Here is a 19,173-nt window from a genome sequence, read left to right on the forward strand (position 1 = left end):
AATGAATTTTAATTTTATGCGTTTCTAATAGTTCTTTTACAACAGAATTTTTTAACTCAGTTCCATTGTCCGAAATTATTTGTTCTGGTATACAGTGGTGTGTAAAATATTTAATTAGACTATGAGCTACCTCTATTCCTTGTCTAGATTTTAATCCATACATTTGACCATATTTGGAAAATGAATCTATTATCGTAAGAAATTTACTATTTTCTAAGGTTATCGTGTCTAAATGCAAAATTTGAAAAGGTTTAGTAGCTGTGGGGGTAACATTTAAAAATGGTTTTATTGGTTTTCTATCATATTTGCTTAACTGGCAAACTTCACATTTGTTTATATAAGTTTGTATAGATGCTCTTTGATTTGGCCAGTAATACAAAGTTTTTAATTGATTTTCAGTTTCATCTAGTCCTCTATGATTAGTCTTACCTTCGTGGTAATTTTGAATCACTTCTTTAATTTCATTTAAGGGAACATCTATTAATTTTTTATTACATTTAACAAAGTCAATTTGAGAATCTTGAAAGTGATTTTGTAGAACGACACTGAATTTTTCATAAATTGGGTCTTCGAAATAAATAAAATATTTAGTTTTTGGTACTATGTATTCTTTTACGAAATTAATGACATCTTGCTCAAAATTGTTTTTAGATAATTGCACAACAATTCTTTGTTTATTTTCATATAGTTTCATAATAGTAGGTACGGCTGGTTCGAAATTTACTTCCGAAAATATTAATTGATTTTTACCAACATTTATCGCTGAATCTGAAATTGGTATACCAATTACAGGATTTTCCTCATTTGTATGAACAGTTATATCTTCGTCGTCATTCTCATTATTATTACTTTCGTTATCTGTTTCAACTATTAGAGATACATTATCGTCGGGAGTTGATGAGAGTTTTTTATTAAATTTGTCCATATAAACCAGTAATTTTTTAGAACATTGAGGTTCTTGTAATTCAGTTTCATTGATATTTATTTGAATTCGGGATAAACAATCGCTATTGGTATTTAAAGTACCCTTTTTGTATACAATATCATAATCATATTCCTCAAGTTTCAAGCGCCATCTAACAAGTTTTGAACTTGGATCTTTAAGTGAGAATAACCACTGGAGTGGTTTATGATCGGTAACTATTGTAAATTTTCTGCCAAAAAGATAGGGGCGGAAGTATTTGGTTGCCCAAACTATGGCAAGAAGTTCTTTCTCGATTACAGAATAGTTGTATTCTGAATCATTTAGGGTTCTGCTGGAGTAAGCCACAGGTAAATCAGAGCCTATTTTGCCTTGACTTAGAACAGCACCTAAAGCATAATTGCTGGCATCTGTGGTAAGGTTAAAGGGTTTTGTAAAATCTGGATATTGAAGTATTGGTTCATTCATCAACAGATTTTTACACATTTCAAAGCATTCGACGTAATCTGAATCGTTTACATTAATAATTGCATCTTTTTTCAGTCTAATAGTTAATGGTTTAGTTAATTTTGAAAAATCTTTTATAAATTTTCGGTAATATCCTAGGAGTCCAAGGAAACCTTTTAATTGTTTTGAATTTTTTGGTATTGGAAATTTTTGAATTGCTAAAATTTTATCTGGGTTCGGTTTTACACCTTCTGGCGTGACAATATGTCCCAGATATGCTACTTCTTTTCGCAAGAATTCGCATTTATCAATTTGTAATTTAAAATTAGATTCTCTTAATCTATTGAATACTTCTTTTAAATTTGTGATGTGTTCTTGTAAACTGGTACTGAACACAATTATATCATCAAGGTACACCAAACATTTTTCGTTCTGTATACCCATTAGGATATTGTCCATGACCCTTTGAAAGGTTGCAGGAGCTCCTTTCAGACCCATAGGCATGCGCACATATTCATAGTGCCCGTTTTCTACATTAAAGGCTGTTTTCGGAATATCCTCCTCAGCCATTTCGATCTGATGGAAACCAGAAGCGAGATCTAATGTTGTAAAATATTGACAACGTCCAAGCTTATCTAGTAACGTTGTAATATCTGGCAATGGATATCGATCTCCAATTGTGATCTCATTCAGTTTTCGATAGTCAACAACGAGTCGAAACTTCGGCTTTTGAGAAGCATCTAGCTTCTTTGGGACTATCCAAATGTTGCTAGACCATGGAGAATTGGATGGTCTAATAATATTATTACTTAACATTTTTCGTATTTGATTTTGAATTTCCGTTCGGTGAATCTCAGGATACCTGTATGATTTTGAATAAATAGGTATTTCATTAGAAGTTTTAATGTGATGTTTTATTTTACTTGTGAAGGTGAGCTGATTTCCTTCAACATGAAAAATATCACTATACTCTTGAATTAATTTTAATACAGATTGTTTCTCTTCGGAATTCATGTGTTCAGTTCTAACTTTCGAAACATCAAATTTAACATTTTCACAATAAATTTCATTAAAATTTGGGTTGAGGGTTTGTTCGTATTCATCGAATGTCTCAACACTAATAGAAGGGCTTAAATCTACTCGAAAGTTGGATTCTGAAGGATTTAAAATTGTACATAAAGCTATATTATTTTCAACTTTTGTTAAACATTCAGGGATTTCTAATTTCCCAATTCGTGTATATGCTATAATTACATTACCATTTTTTACATTTTCAATATTTAATTTAATTACTTGTTCACAACGTGGAGGCACTACTATACAATTCGTGGATCCAGTTTTAATGTCAAAGTAATTCAATTTAATTTGACTATAAGGAGTCATAAGCAAATTATTATTTAAATCGATAATTGCATTAAGTATTTTTAAATTATCCAATCCTAACAAACAATCAAAATGATCGTGAAATTTGAAAACGCAATATTCTAAATTGAGCGGTTTCCTATAATTAAACATTTTAGGGATTGGAATGAGTGTGCAGAAATTTTGTTGACTGCTACCAAAGGCAGATTTTACATGGAAGGGTTTTTTGACATAAGATTTTTTGAAATATTTCTCAGCAACTGCTGGTGTCACAAAGGATCTTGTGCTACCAGTATCAATTAAAACCTTAAGATTTTGTTCTGGAAAAATTATATAGGGGAACACGCTTTCTGAATTATTTAAGTTTAACAATTCGATAATGTTTGGTTTGGTTCCGAGGCTGGTGTCTCTAAAAAATTATCGGATTCATCATTAGTGCAATCAGAATCGTCTATATTATGGAGTTCTTCCGAGATAAAATTTCTAGGTTGATTCGGATTGTGTTGGAACCTATTTTGATAATTTTGAGGGGGTCTAGATGTATTTCTTGTAGACATACTCATTGGAGTTGGATTTGGAAATCTTTGGTTCTGATTGGGTTTAAAGACGTTTTGACCATTATTAGAAAAGTTTGAATTATTCCTATTAGAAAGAGTGTAAGAAGTTGAAGGACGATTTTGCGGGTTTGATGCGGAATTTCGATTAGTACATTGATAATTCGGAATAGAATTTTGCCTAGGAGGTGGCTGCCTATATGCCACATTATTTTGGAAATTGGTTTTATTTTTATGTGAATTATTTTGCGTATTCAAGGGTGAAAAAACATTTTTCGGATGATTATTCTGGGTCATATAAACTTGAAAATCATTTGTAAGAACATTTAAAGCAATATTCAAATTTTCTGGATTTTTCGTACGCATTAATGTGCCTAAAGGTTCTTTTAAACCGCGTAGCAATACTCTGAGAGCCAAATTTTTAAAGTAATTACCCAAAATTAAATGTTCACTAACATTAGAATGTGTCGTGAGATAAGAAATTTGAAGATTTAATAAATGTTGAATTCTATTATAAAATTCGAAAGGCGTTTCATTACCTTGTTTCATTTCTGAAAGTTCTATACTTAAAGTGTAAATATCTCTTTTGTCAGCATAAGTATTAAGAAGTGCATCTTTTAGATTTTCCCAAGTTCTTATCGTACAAGAAGAAATGTTTATGGCTGCTTCACCTTTTATTTTTGCTAAAATGCTGGACATCAAATATTCATTTTGAAAATCCCCTACATCCACAGTATTATAAAACTTACTTACTAATTTCTCTGAAATTTCTATAAACCTAGGAAGTAATGCATTGTTTCCATCAAATTCGGGTATCATATCAAGATACTCTTTTTTTAAAATTGGTAATTGTGGAGTAGCCATTTTATTAAAATTATTCGTAGAAAAAAGTTTTGGTGATGCTAAGTTAAATTTTATTTTAGTATTAACAGAGTTTGAGCCTGAATTTGAGTTATTTGAATCAGAATTTGAGTCAGAATCGTCAGATGTGTCAAGTAAATAATTAATATTTCCTCTATATGACATTAAAAACACTTACAGCAATAGAATGAAGATCCTTTCCATTGGCTCGGACTGCACAGGAACAACCAATATCCTCTTGATTCTTCCGGTTTCTAGCACAACACAGATCTTCTAGTTGAGTTACTCAGTTCGCCCAACTAAGAGTTCCAATAATTAAACTTTATTTGTTCGAATAGTCAACAAATCGTAGAAACGAACCGAATGTTATATGCTTTAACTTCCGATTGACTATCCTACTGACTGCGCCACTTAACTTTTAATTTACTGGAACCGTGTTTTTAAAAACTAACTTTATTTCTAACATAAATTCTACCAACAACTTCAATTACAAGACTGATATTTTTTATTACAATCGTGAATTAAATAATCTTTTAGTAAACACAACCTAAGCAATTCTACAATAAAATAAGTTCTTAATCAGCACAATATACTGTCCACCTAAGGGCAATGGCGTAGGTGACATATATATATATATATATATATATATATATATATATATATATATATATATATATATATATATATTCGAAAAACCATCATAATCGTGTTCAGGACGTCTCAAAACATGGGAAAAATGATGTGCCCCTCATTTTTCTTCTAGTCACGCCTACCGTAATAGTCTAATTTTTCCTTGAAAAAATTGAAAAATTCGACTAATTAGGTGGTGACGAATCGTTTGTCGCAAGTAACGGATGGTTATACAGATTTAAATGTCGTCATGGAATTCGTTAATTGGAAATACAAGGTGAAAAAATGTCAGCTAATGTAGACGTAAACTCTTTTAAAGATGATTTTAAGAAGAAATTGGATGAAAATAACTATGAACTTGGATTAAACCGGAATAAACTGGAAATCATTACCTTCAAAATCTTTAGTTTCTAGATGAGAGAATTCAGCTCCAGGATTTAAAATTAGCAAAGAGCGGGTAATTATGCTAGTCTGCGGTAAGGCTACCCATAAAATACCTTTGCTCCTCATGGGAAAATCAAAAAAACCTAACCTAACCTAACCAGATGTTTTAAAAATATCGGAATGCCCTTAATTTATAAAAATCAAAAAAGCGAATGGATAAACACTGAAATATTCAGACTGGTATGACAACACTTTTATCCCTGAAGTAAAAAAAAAACAAAACGAAATTGGCAAGCAAGGTAATGTACTACTTTTACTGGATAATGTGCCAACCCATACTTCGGTTGAGTTGTTAGAGAGAGAAAATGGAAAGTTTAAAGTAAAATTTTTGCCTCTTGATGTGATATGCAACAACCAATGGATCAAAGTATTATTAAAATATTGAAACGATTTTATAGAAAACAACTTTTACGTAGGTTGTTATCTGTTGATGAAGATGACGTAGAAGTTGTTTTATAATTTTTTAATGAAATGAATTTAAATGTGTAGGATTTGATTGAAAGGAAAATTTTAAACAAGACTTGGAACAGAGTACTTAATCGGGAGAATGGAAAATCAATAACCAATACGGATGATTTTATTTTGGAGGATATGAATGAGATAATGTTAAAGATACAAATATGCCAGGATTGTGATGATGATGAGATATCAAAGAGTGGGCCACTTGTGACAGTAATGATCAAAGCTTTCAGATTATGTCTGTTGACGAAATCGTAGAGAATTTATTGCAGATAAATGAACAACAAGAAATGCAAAAGATGAGACAGAAGAAAATCTAGACGTGGAAAAAATGTAGGATCATCTCAAGAGAAAAAGTAGCTTACATCAAATGCCAATTACCAAAGATTTTAAACTAAATTAAACTTATTATAAAATTTTTATTATTTTTGATTAATAATATTATCATTTGTTAATAAATATCACTATTATTAAACTTATTTTATTCCACAAAACCCGCTTTTCTCCATACATTCGGAGTTATCCGAATCCCTAACGATAACAATTAGTCTGGTTAATCGAGTTTCCACTGTTTATTAAAAATGGATTTGCAAAAAAAAACCATGGACTGAATATTTTTTTAAAAATTAGTTTTTTTGAATTTCTGTTTTGAAATATTTACAGAAATAAAAGTAATTTAATAATAATTGAAATATAAATCCATATGTAGTATACAAAACACTTGAACGTCTTCACATTGTTTGTAATTTTGAACTGATATATCGAATTTCAGAGACGGCAAAATCATGAATAGCCTACATGCGACAAATCTGTAAATTCGCTACTGTTTACTTAACGAACTACTTGGTTGCCAGGTACAAACCGATATGCTGGTGCCAGTTACTTTCACTTGATTACATAATAGAAAAAAAATTATATCAACCTAAGCGTTGTTTCCGTGATACACAAAGTGTTTCAGGAGTCCATGGGAGAGTCGATGGGGGTCTAGTCAGAGCTCGAGGTATGGTACAGCGACGCTCAACAAAAGTTTGTTCCATCCTGCTAGTCCAGCTTTGAACGGTTATTGGAATGTGAGTCGGTTGGAATATAAACTAGAATCGTTCGTATAACGGTAACTGCCCGGTTGGAATACGTAATTTTTTGATGGGTTGGAACGAACATATAATATACTCGAAATAATTCCCTGTATTGATGCTTCTAGTACCTTCTACACTGTTATTTGAAAAGAAAGATACAAAGCTGGGGTTCCGTTTCAAAGCTACGTTAATATACAATACGAGCCTGTACCCGATGTGCCCTCCATTCTATGCAAATAAAATCCAAACGAATGCGAATTTTACTTTGAAATTTTTACAGTGTATTTTTGGATAGTTAAACTAACGATTTATGCGAAAAAAAATTCTCAGATCTTACGGTTAGTTATATAAAATTACGGTAAGCATGGCTAGAAGAAAAATGGGGGGCATATCATTTTTCCCATGTTTTGAGACCTCCTGAACACGATTATGATGGTTTTTCGAATGTCTGTAGTTTATATATATATATATATATATATATATATATATATATATACATATATGGCTTTTTTGGCGGCGGATTGATGTTATTAGAGTTTGGTTGAAAACAAATGAATATTTCGAGGGGTTGCAATGCAAAAAAGTGGTTTTTGACCTTTGCTCACTTCTGCAGGTCAAACGAAAAGCGACTGAATAATAAAATTTCATATGTAGGTTCAATTAGTTGCGAGATGATTTCCTGTCTGAGGTCGAAACTTTCCATCTCCACCCTTCTCCATTTTATGGTCATTTTTCTTATATTTTCTTATTTTTTTGACCAGAAAAAGTTTAACTAGAGGGTTCGAACTTCGCATGCAAGATGTTGAAGAATTGTCTTTCTCAAGTTCAAAGTTTTCTTCTTCAGTTCTTCTAGCACAAAACGCCCGAAATCATTTTGATCGTTGTAATTGTTGTACTTGGACCGCCTCCTATTTAATGAATAATACGAGTATGATCGTTGCTAGGGGGATTTTTTTTTACTTACCATTTTCGAAATTTCTTGTCATTATGACAATTTTTTCTTTGTTGTCAATTGGAATTGAACAGGAGGGTTCGAGACCACCGGGTCTATTGAAATTATGAATTTTCATTCGAAAGAGAGAGTTAACTTGTGAAATGAAAAGTTATTGAGGAATAGCAAATTTTCCATATAAAGAAATAAGATTGAGAATTGATATCATTTCCAAGAAATTCATTTTATGGAAAGATTTGTTTGTATATTAGTTAAATTCTTCATTTGACGAAAAATTCGACTTTCGTGATGGAGCTCTGCTGCTCACGGCTTTTTTTAACGTATTTATTTATTTTCTCCATTTTTTTTATATTTGGGAGTACTACGTCAAATAGTATAGTATATGCAGTACTGTTGCTTTAGATGATTCGTCAAGCTCCAACCTAACCAATTCTCATTTTAATAGTTATGAGCTCAACATGATCTTCGTGTTAAATAAATAATATTTACTATCAATAACTTTTTGCTATAAGTCATTGAAGAGAGAGATAATAAAACCATTATTCGAAAATACTATACTTAATTCAATTCAAATTTCTAAGACAGGTGGAATTAAAATAAATCGATAAGTTTTATATTCAGATTAATGTATATTTTTAGTACCAATATCTAGAAGTGGTTTTTGAGAGTTATAAAATAAATATAAGTTTGATACATTTAATAGTGGCGTAGCTAAAGTATATTTATCTAAGAAAAAAAGGAAACCAAAACATATTCACGCATAGTTCACATGGAGCGCACTTAAGAAATCATTTGCGGTTTCATAGAGCAGATTAATAATATAAATTATGAATAATTATGCACAATTATTATTACAAAAATATAAAATGTAAACTTGAAGTTTGGAATAGAATAGAATAAAGTGAACGGCCAAAATTTGGAGCACATTCATTTAAAAATTAGGTACCAATAAAGCTTCTTCGGAGTCAACAAATTCATCAGCTGTAAACGTGTCAGATATACTTAAGAAAATTACGCAACAGACAAATATAAAAAATGTCACTGCAGTACGATAATTCAATGCAGTTCCCGTACTACACCTGATCTAACGATGCGGCGCTCGCCCTTCCCACAGTTTCGCCCGGGATATTCATTTGGTGATCACACACTGATTATTAATTTGTTTTACCATTTTTCTTCAATAAATAGACTTCAGGCGAGTGTAGATTGAGCCGTCCTCCATGTTATCTCGCTGACGAGTCCTCGAGAGCTCATTAAAAATGCGAATCAAAAAAACAAAATTCGTTTATTTTTTAATCAAGTAAAAAATTAACTATAATAGTATAATATTCATATTCATAATTGCAAAACAAAAATGAGAATACAGTTTTTTCTGAATATGAAATACAAAAATCTTTTATAAGAAGAAAGTTTGTTTATGAACTAGGAGCTACCTGATATTTGTTTGAGTCTCGCTGTTTCGCTTTATGAAGAACTACAATTTTTAATGCCTAAACTACCAAACTACAGAGGGTGACTCATAAGTTATATCGGTTTTCATACGTAAAAATTCCTACGCCTCAATTCTATTAAGACTACGGTGACTACTTTTTTCAATAATTCTCTCCTTGTTTATTGACGACGCAATACGTTCTTATAATAAATAGTATGAAGCGTGATAAATAAAAAATTTGCGTATTGTTAAGATATTATTGGAAACAAAAGTTTAGACAGCAAGGAAAATGTGGGAAAATGAAGGGGAATACACAATTATTAAGCGAACGACACAACGTTTGTTTAATCGTTTTAATAGTGGAAATTTGACGCTTGAAGATCGTTTGTGCTCAGATCGTGGGATATTGAGGTTATAAAGAATGCAGTAGATAAATGCATTTGAAATCATTAGGTAAAATCTATAAAAGTTGTCGATTAGTGCCATACCGAGATTCAAGCGAAACTTCGAGTAAACAGCTCCTTGCCGTACAGAAAGATGATCGTTTCACGTTTCTTGCCATGAAAAATGGATTTATCTACACAACTCGACCATCTAAAATCAGTGGTTAGACAAAGGATAATTACCAGAACCCATCGAAAAAAGAGGTTGATTCGAGCGAAAAATCTTTTGTGTTTATTGGAAATATGTGTACTTCTAAATCATTCTAGATGGCCGGGAGCTATTAATACCATATCCAGCAGTTAGTCCGAACGTTGCACCATCAGATTACTATTTATTCAGATCCTTGGCAAAAAATTTGAATCCAAATATGTTGAAAATACAGTGCGGCAAGTTTTTTACATAGGTCTGGTTAAAACCATAGATTACAATGGTTCATAATTCGAATATATAATAAAGAAACATTGAAAACCGACATTATTTTTGAAACACCTATCCGATGATTAATGACTATAACCGTAAAAATGATTAAATACTATCTAAAAAAGAATTTAGAGCCGTAGCGGCAAAAATTGATCACACATCTCTTCTAGAGGAGTTAGTTAAGTAAAGCAGAAAGCCAGATCTATGTTTTTCGGCTTTTCAGTATAGCATGGCGCGTTTATATTTTCTCACCATCATGAGCTGTTGGAAAATTGAAATCTATATAAATATAAAATAAAGGTGAATGCATAGTTGTGAAACCCGATAATATATGGCAGCACAGTGCGTGTTTGAGAAATATTGATTGATCCTCGCATAACTGTTTTCTGCAATTGATATTTGAAGAACTATATTGGACAACCGTCGGATTAAAATTAAAGAGATAGAAGACATTATCGGCATATGAACAGAACGCATTTGACATAAATACTGACTACAATACACGCGTAATAAACCAGAGCATAGTGGCGCATTCTTTTACAAAATTATTTTAATTCGTGATTATTTTTAAAAAATGTCCGGGAGGTGTTCCTGATTATAAAAGTGTAAGATGACACTTGATATCTTTTGACGTTTAAACAACCAAAAACTAAATAAACGAGAAAAAATTCAATTTATTTTTTATATTCTTTACAATATTTAGAATGAAAAAAGTCTGGTAATTTTATTTCGCGGTCCCCTCGTTTTGTGGCTCTAGAAAATCGAAAAATCATCCTATTTCGATTAATTTTTTTTTAATAAAAAAATTATGGGAATAAAAAAAATTTAAAATTAAATTGGTTTCAGGTCTCAAATGTTCATGAAAATGCTCTCATTCACGTAGAATTGTTGATAACTTTTTTCCAAATAATCAAATGAAGTTGTTATATATTTGTTTTCATAATCTACACCTAGAAACGAACAAATTGAAAAACAATTATTAAAAAATTTTTATTTATCATGTTTTTACAATTAGAAATAATAACAATTTCTTTTAAAATTGACCTTTTCTCACATATAATCATTTATATCTTTTTCATAAGTAAATAATAAAGTTATATGAACAAAAACATTCTTAAAATTACTTGTTGTAATTAATTGTACAATATTAAAAGTTAACTTTGAAAAATTGAAAATTTTCACCATTCAAAAAATAATATCTTACTAAGGCTGACTGTTAGAGATAAAAAATGAATAAAGAGACATTTTTAATTTTTTTTTTTCAAAAATGTTTGTTTTTTTGTGTAGATTAACAAAAAAATATTTATGAATGCGTTTGCTGCTTTGTAAAAAAGTTTAACGATTATATGCGAAGAAGTGCGTAAATTCATAAAATTATATAAAGTCTCCAGTGAGATATTACCCATATTTTTTTCATAAATCCACCGATGATTTTTCGATTTTCTAGAGCCAAAAAAACGAGAGGACCGCGAAAGAGTCCTTACACTCACTATCTTATTTCCAACCCATTAATTGTTATGAATTTTCTAAAATTGAAAATCGGCAAAAATCCTAATTCGTGAATTAAATTTCGATTTTTTAGATATATTATTTAATTCAAGAAAATTTCGGCGATTTTCAATTTTAAAAAATTCATAACCATTAATGGATTGGAGATACGGAAGTGAGTGTAAGGAATTTTTTGTATTCGAAATATTGCGAAGAATATAAAAAAAAATAATTGTGCAGGTGTCATTTCACACATCTCCCGGAAAAAAAAACACGAATTAAAATAATTTTGTAAACGAATGCACCACTATGCTTTACTCACTTTGGTGCGAAAGCGGATTCGAATGTACATTTCCAAGGCCTTATTAACGGTTAAAGCAAAATGAGTCTGATTTTTTATGTCGATTCATAACAAGATCTATCACTACATTCCTACAACGAAAAATGAGTCGACTGTAAAGAGCGAACCTGCTGCGAAAAATTCAAAAACTACTGTTTTATAAACGAGAAAAGTGATTACGACCATTTTATTGGATTGTCATGTGATTATGTTCATAAACTCTGTTGGAAATGCGAAAAAAATAAAAGGAGAGTATTACGCATCATTGCGCAATAAGGTAAGAGGATAAATTGCAAAAAAAGAACCCCGTCTCCTGTTTCCTAGACTCAAAGTTCCTCTTGTAAGATCAAATTTGTTTTGAGGAGAAAAACGGCATCATTTCAAAGGGTTAACAAGGTTATAGTGTTGCTGGATAAAAAATAATAAGAGATATAAAATATCTTTTTTAAATCGGAAACTTTCTACACAACCCTATATTACACCTTTAGATTCCCACAATCAAGTCAAAGAAACGATTTTTGCTTTCTAGGTAGCACATATTTTCGAGTTTGGACTGTATTTGACATATGGTTTCACGTTTAGAGATATATAAACATTAGTGAAATGGACCACTAATGACATTTTATTTTCCATAATTACCCATCAGAGAAAACAGTCTCTTTATATATGGATTTAAACCAATCTATCTGTCAGATTTATATAAAAACATGGTAAAAACTAACTTAAACAGTTTTGTCATTTTCTCGTCTCACCCTCGTGTGTATTGTTTGCCGATATAATGAAAGGAACACAAAAATGGCGGCTCACGAGTTTGATATTTTTGTCGCAAATGAACTGAACGTGAGCATTTTTACTAAAAATTCCACATTTAAATACGAAATATACTTGTTCATATTGAATAAATATAATATTTGTATGAACTATCACTTGAAATTTCTCAGTGTTAACGTTTTCACGGCGCCTTTTCTGTTTTCCAAATGAAAGAAAAAGTTTACCATAAATTACATCAATGGAATGGCATCTTATCTTTAAAACAATGTATATAATTACAACGAAAAAATTACATACTGAGTAGCCATTCAAAAATGATACAATTGATAAATTTGGCTAAATTTCAATGAGAAGTCGATTTGCTTTATGAGAGCTTAATCTTTCGAGATTCCATTTGTAATACATCATTCAAGATATTTTTATCTATTGTAAAAATCGCAAAACACTTGAGATGAAGAGACCAAATGAAGCCCAGTAAGATATAATCAAATCGTGATTAAATTTCCGCGTGTATATAAAGAACAGTTGTGTCAATAAGACAATACTTTGAAGTGTTTTGATATGGAAAGTACATAGGGTGATTGCATCTTAAGAAGGACCTGGGTACGTCATCAACGCATGCACAAAATTGATTCACAAAAATCGATTTACAATTATGTTTATTTTGAATTAATTACGTTCTTCTACAGTTTTTCTTTTTGTATTATTTTCATGTTTTATACTCGAATCTTTTAAAATCCCTCGATGGAATGTGATGCTCCAATTTTAACCTAAAGATAACTAAATAAAATAATACAATTAAAAATTTTAAATATGTTATTAATTCATTTAATAATCCTGTACGATTTATTGCAGTTTTTAGAAATAAAAGTTCTTGTTCTTCATTGTCTCCGTCTCTAAATATTATAATTCTAAAAAAAAGAAGACACGTCGTTAACTTTTGACGTTTTCCCCTTAGACGTTTCAGTGCTGGCCACTCACTGATGACACTGTTGATGTTGTTTGCACCGTGTCTTCTTCCTTCATGGCGTCTCGGCATTTTCGCAAAATTCCGGGATTTACGCGCATGTGTAACATACTTAACCTAACCACCTCTTAATGCAACAACAAAGGCAGCCAAAATACTCTAAAAGATTGTAGAACACTTCACCTCCAAAGATGTTAAAAAAAGTTAGTTCATGCTAACAATGTGGTAGTGGTACTGATTTAAAGGGTCACTGCAACTCCCGAAATTTTGCGAAAATACCAACTCTGTCCTTCATGCACCAACGACATTCCATGCCTACAGCATGGTGATGACGTCTTAAATGACCGTGCTGATTAGTAAGACAAACAGAAGGGTCATCTATGTGTTCCTTAGATTGTCTCATGCCAGGTGTTTTCATTAGTCTCCGTAGATACTATCTTGTGAGCAACCTCATCATTATGAATTAGCTAACACCAAGAATCGGCTTCATCAATGTGTGCCTCTAAGCTATTTAATATTTATCTATCAAAGTTATAGGCCATTAATCTATAATCTGCGTCCAGATTTTCACATAACCATTTTCTCCACTCTGTAATTCGTTAAGTATATTTGTCCAGTGACGGTGAAAGGTTCAAAATAAGGTGCATTATTAGCATTTCTAAGGACAGCGAACTTTGGTAGTTCTAAGTGGGACACGATAAGCTTATTAGGAGACTTAAGTGCGCTACGGTTCCCGACCGCTCAATCTGATAACTATGAATTATGATACTTAATTTAATCCTCGTTATAATTACCATTTCAACATTGAATTATAAATATTTAAGAAACTTAGCTTGCTAAACACAAAACAGAATTATCAAAAAAAAAGGGTTGCCAACCAACCTGTTTTCCCAGGACATGTCCTAGTTTTTGTAGTGTCCTGGGACGTCCTGAATAGTTTTTAAGCGGCGTTCTGAGTTTTCAAATTTTGAAATTCACGCTTCTTCTCAAATCTTGCATTAGACATACAGAGCTAGCTATCCAGTCAGATTACTACTTAGTTGTAACTATATGTTATAGTATCTAATATCTAATAGTTATAGTCTATAACTTACCTAAGTTTCAAAAATTTGTTGCAAACTAAAGTCACATGTTTTCACCGGTTATTTTTTTAACTATTGCAACTCAATTAATGCGTCCTAAACTGAATTGTCTGGTTTTTCTAGCTTAAAATCCTGGTTTTTCAAATTTGAGGTTGGTAACTCTATTTTAGACTAGTAGTGCTGCTTAAACATTTCTATGCCCCATAACATTCATCGAATCTCATAACAGTTAACAAAGCCCAAATTTGTTCCATATAATCCCGACGTGGCTCCCTGCGACTTGTAGCTCTTTCAAATATTAACAATCCCGCTCAAAGGGCACCCGAAATGTAAACTGACTTCTGGAAGTGGGAATGGTACGTGTTATTTAATTAAATATGAATTACTTGTGGGATCTCACTCACCAGATGATAAAGAATGTGAAAATACGAATTTAGACTCGATATTTTTTCAACAACTCAAATATTATGAACATGACATATTTCTACTCCTAAGGAAAAAGTCTTGAGAAATAAAAGATTAATATTTGTTTTGGACAACAAACAAGATTATTTTAAAAGCATATATGACTTCTTAAAAGCAATAATGGAAGGCAAAGTCAATTTAGAAAAGTTCCTGCGGCTGGTAATGTTTTTAGATGAATATTTTGAAAGACTTGATTGACATCTCACAGAGACTGCTAAAGATTGCATCAGACAGAACGATTCACGTTTAATTGTTATATATAATGATGAGATGGTACCTTGCCTGTGTGTTGCCATCTTAGTCCAAATCTTGGTTAAGCTCCTAAAGTTAATTTGAAGTGTGCAAAATAGTTTATTAAAAATTTTTTGCAATCATCTTGCAAGGAATGAAAGAAATTGTTGTATCTGAATTTTGGAAATACGGTAAAACTTACGATAAAAGTCGTAATTTTTAATTTTTTGCTAATTTACTATTAATTTTTTTCTGATATTTATAGAGTTAGAGTGACTAACGTTTAAGAATTTAATTTCAATTTCAGAGAAACTTTTCCAATTGTCTTAAAAAAGTTGAATAAGACGCTTTGAAATTTAATTTTTAACCACCAAATATTTTTTTAAACATGTTCTAATTTTTTTGGGAAGAAGAATCGCATTTTTTCTGTGTCGTGATGTTTTCAAGCTATAATTATCATCTCTTTAGCTGCAATCACTTTAAAGCTACTATTATACTAGGTTGCTAACATCCGGGATGCTAGCATCCCACTTTGAGTGGAAATTGTGTTGGGATGCTAGCATCCCGGACTGCGATTTTATTTTAATTTTTTGCCAGTCGTCAATATGGCCCCAACGAATGAAGAGATGTTGTTGCTGATGTTACTAATTAAGAAAAAAAGGCATAGTGAAACAAGATTTTTTAATTACTTTATAATGTCACTTCCTTCTTTCAATGAGCTTCTAGGCTACATCCAAAGCGAGATCTCTAAACAAGATACAAGATTCCTGAGACAAATTTCACCCTTAGGGAAACTAGTCATAACTCTGATCAAACTGCAGGCGCGCGCATATGTCAAATAGAGCGCCTGTTCGGATGCTAGCAGCCTAGTATAATGCGCCGCATTTGAACCAATGCCCCACAATGCAAAAAGCGACCAGCTGATCGCATTTCAGCATCCAAACCGAGACGCACAAAATCGAGCCTCCGGTTGGCTGTTTTAGCATCCGATGCTGGCATCCCTAGTGTAATCGCTCCCATTTGATTTAATGCCCCGCTAACCTCCCAGACGCCAGCATCCCGGATGCTAGCATCCTAGTATAATGGTAGCCTAACTTTATAGATATAGGTACAGCAAAAAACCTCAAATGAGCATTTTTTTCTGGAATTAAAAGATTTACTAACTACATAAATTTTTTTCTATTTTGAAAGGAGCACTTTTTGTTTATTCTTTTCGCCACTACTCGGGGAATTATTCCAATAAATTCTTGTTAGATTTATTTGGGATACTTCAAAGAAACTCATATTAAATATTTATTTTTATTATTTATTTCCCATAATTCATATTTAGGGACCCATTTTCTTAGACTATTGTAATTTGTCTTAGTGCTAAATGTTATCCAATGTTAAATAAATATTTTGGCGTATATTTGATCTGCACTACCGGGAAAAGTACAATCTTTCTATTGTCTATTAGTTATTGAAGTTTATTTTCTTATTTTGCAGTCGGTTTCTTAGCAGTCTCGGTAGATGTTCCAATATCATGGACTTCGCCGAATTACGTAAAATTATATTCCAACGATTCTTCCATAAATCCGCTGCCGAAACCTATAACAGTTAGTGAAGATGGTTGGATTGGTTCACTTGTAACCATTGGAGCTATAATAGGTCCAATACCAGCGCCATACATTTGTTCCAAGTTCGGAAGAAAAAACGCTCTACTTGTGTCCGCCTTACCTTTGATAACTTCATTTTATATGCTAGCTTTCGCAAAAAACGTCTATACAATCTATGTAGCGAGAACTCTTGGTGGTAAGTGTTATTATTACATACTACTAAAAATATGTATCCCGTGTTTGGAAAACCCTGTTATCAAGAATTATTTAAATAATATATGCTGATGATAACAAGTATGAAAAAGTACATATTCAGAACATATAGGTAAAGGAATTTAAAGGGAAGTTAGGCATTTAAGAACTTTTACTTTCTAATAATTGGCTGAACAATCTGAATAAAGTTCGAATTCATTGTCATGGATACAAATATGATAGAGTTAAAATGATTAAATAATTGTTCTAATGTATGAAAAAAATAGAGTGAATGAACATAGTGTAGACTTTTTAAATTTTATTCTATTTGTCCCCAAGTTACTACAGTAAACTTCCGCCAATCAGGCACTCTATGGCTTGTCACTTTCAATAGTCCGGCACCTCAGTTGGGAGGAATCGTATCTGACCCATCAGCTGAGTCAAGGGGAGCACACTAGCCAAGCGTCCGCCATTACCTTTTAGTCTAGTCCACTAAACATCCAATAAGAAGGTCATGTAAATTTCGGCAACACAAATTTAGTTCTGTTACTTACCAATCGTGGCGCTAGTGTAATAAAAATGTGTCACTTACCGTGAATGTAAAGTGTCAAAGTAAATGAACATAAACGCTTTCCTGATACTCAACATCAAATTATCGCTTGTGTTAAATCATTTTTTGAAAACTAATTGTACAAATTTCGATAGAAAACATTTGTAGTATAAAGCTATCCCATCTAATTCCTACCTCTCATCAGCCTTCATTGTCTACTTCAATTCATAAAGATCACAGTTATGACAAAGTTCATGACTGTATAATGAACCGAGAAGATTCATAAGCTGTAAATACAGGTATAGTAGACACTGATTTGATCGTCAAAGAACATCAAGTTGATAGTCTGAATGTTCATGCTGCAACATCTGGTAATTTATTATACTTAGAAGATTCATTGGAGTTTTCAAGTGAATTTTCAGATTCCATTGTTACAGTGGAAATTAGTAATTTTGACAAACAAAAATCGGGCTGGACTGTAGCTGGAACTAGTAAAAACAATTTAATACCTGGGAAAATGGTAATGTATCAAATTTATCGGAATACAATAGCCAAATAATCAAAATTGAAATACAGTTTGAAGAATTACAAAGAGCAGTTTAAGACACTGAAGCAGATGTGTGAAATTGGAACATTTGAGTGTATAGAAGAAAGTTTAAATAATGTAACGCAAGAATTCATTGATTCACAGTGAAGAAATATTCATGGGCAAGGTACGGCAAAAAAATGGACTAAACAGGATACAAGTTTTGCTCTTTTTATGTAAAAAACAAGTCTCTATAACCTTTTATTTCAACTGTGATGAATTGATATACTCATTTCATATATTCATTTTACCACTAAATGCTGTGATATTTTTGTTATATCTGTTGTCAATATTGGTCATTTTCTACTTTTATCGGTGGACATATCGACTTAAACCTTCTAACGTACCTAAATAACATCACCATTAACGTCGTTGAATCTGTAAAATTCTTAGGGCTTGTTGTGGACAATTCCTTGAAATTGGAGTAACATATTGCCGCCTTATCTAAAAAATTAAGTTCCTCATGCTTTGCAGTTTTCCAAGAACTGAACTTATCTATCTCCTTAATAGTCTATCATGTCCTTATTGAGTTGCATATTCGATATGTCCTTCAAAAGAGAGCTGTTAGATATTTACTCGGACTAAACAGCAGGGCTCACTGCAGGAACTGACTGTTCCGTCCTTATTCATCTTTGAATCCATTTGCCTAATTCATAAGCACGCTTCTCCAATTTCAGAAAGATCATTGTACGGTTATCCACTTAGGAACGCGAAGCACGACCTTTACCTACCTACTTCACGTTGAGAATTAGTTAAGTGCTCAATATTTTACAATGAAGAAAAATGCACAATCACTTTTCGTTTTGTTGGTTTCCTCTCTGGTTTCTATTCCGTATGTCATGATTGGTTTGATACAAGTCTTGTAGATCCTAACTTTACTATACTTTCGCACGTATTCGTTCT

The 19,173-nt window shown here is 31.9% G+C and overlaps 1 protein-coding gene across 1 annotated transcript in view; it reads left to right on the forward strand.

Moving 5' to 3' along the window:
* LOC130444538 (facilitated trehalose transporter Tret1-like) overlaps nucleotides 1–19,173 on the forward strand; it is a 40,506-nt gene that overhangs the window by 11,669 nt on the left and 9,664 nt on the right. The window contains exon 2 of the mRNA XM_056779732.1: nucleotides 16,833–17,138. Coding sequence (XP_056635710.1) covers nucleotides 16,833–17,138 — 306 coding nt within the window. The remainder of the gene's footprint in view (nucleotides 1–16,832; nucleotides 17,139–19,173) is intronic.

Source organism: Diorhabda sublineata, chromosome 5, assembly GCF_026230105.1.
Source record: "Diorhabda sublineata isolate icDioSubl1.1 chromosome 5, icDioSubl1.1, whole genome shotgun sequence".
In the NCBI taxonomy this organism is placed as follows: domain Eukaryota; kingdom Metazoa; phylum Arthropoda; class Insecta; order Coleoptera; family Chrysomelidae; genus Diorhabda; species Diorhabda sublineata.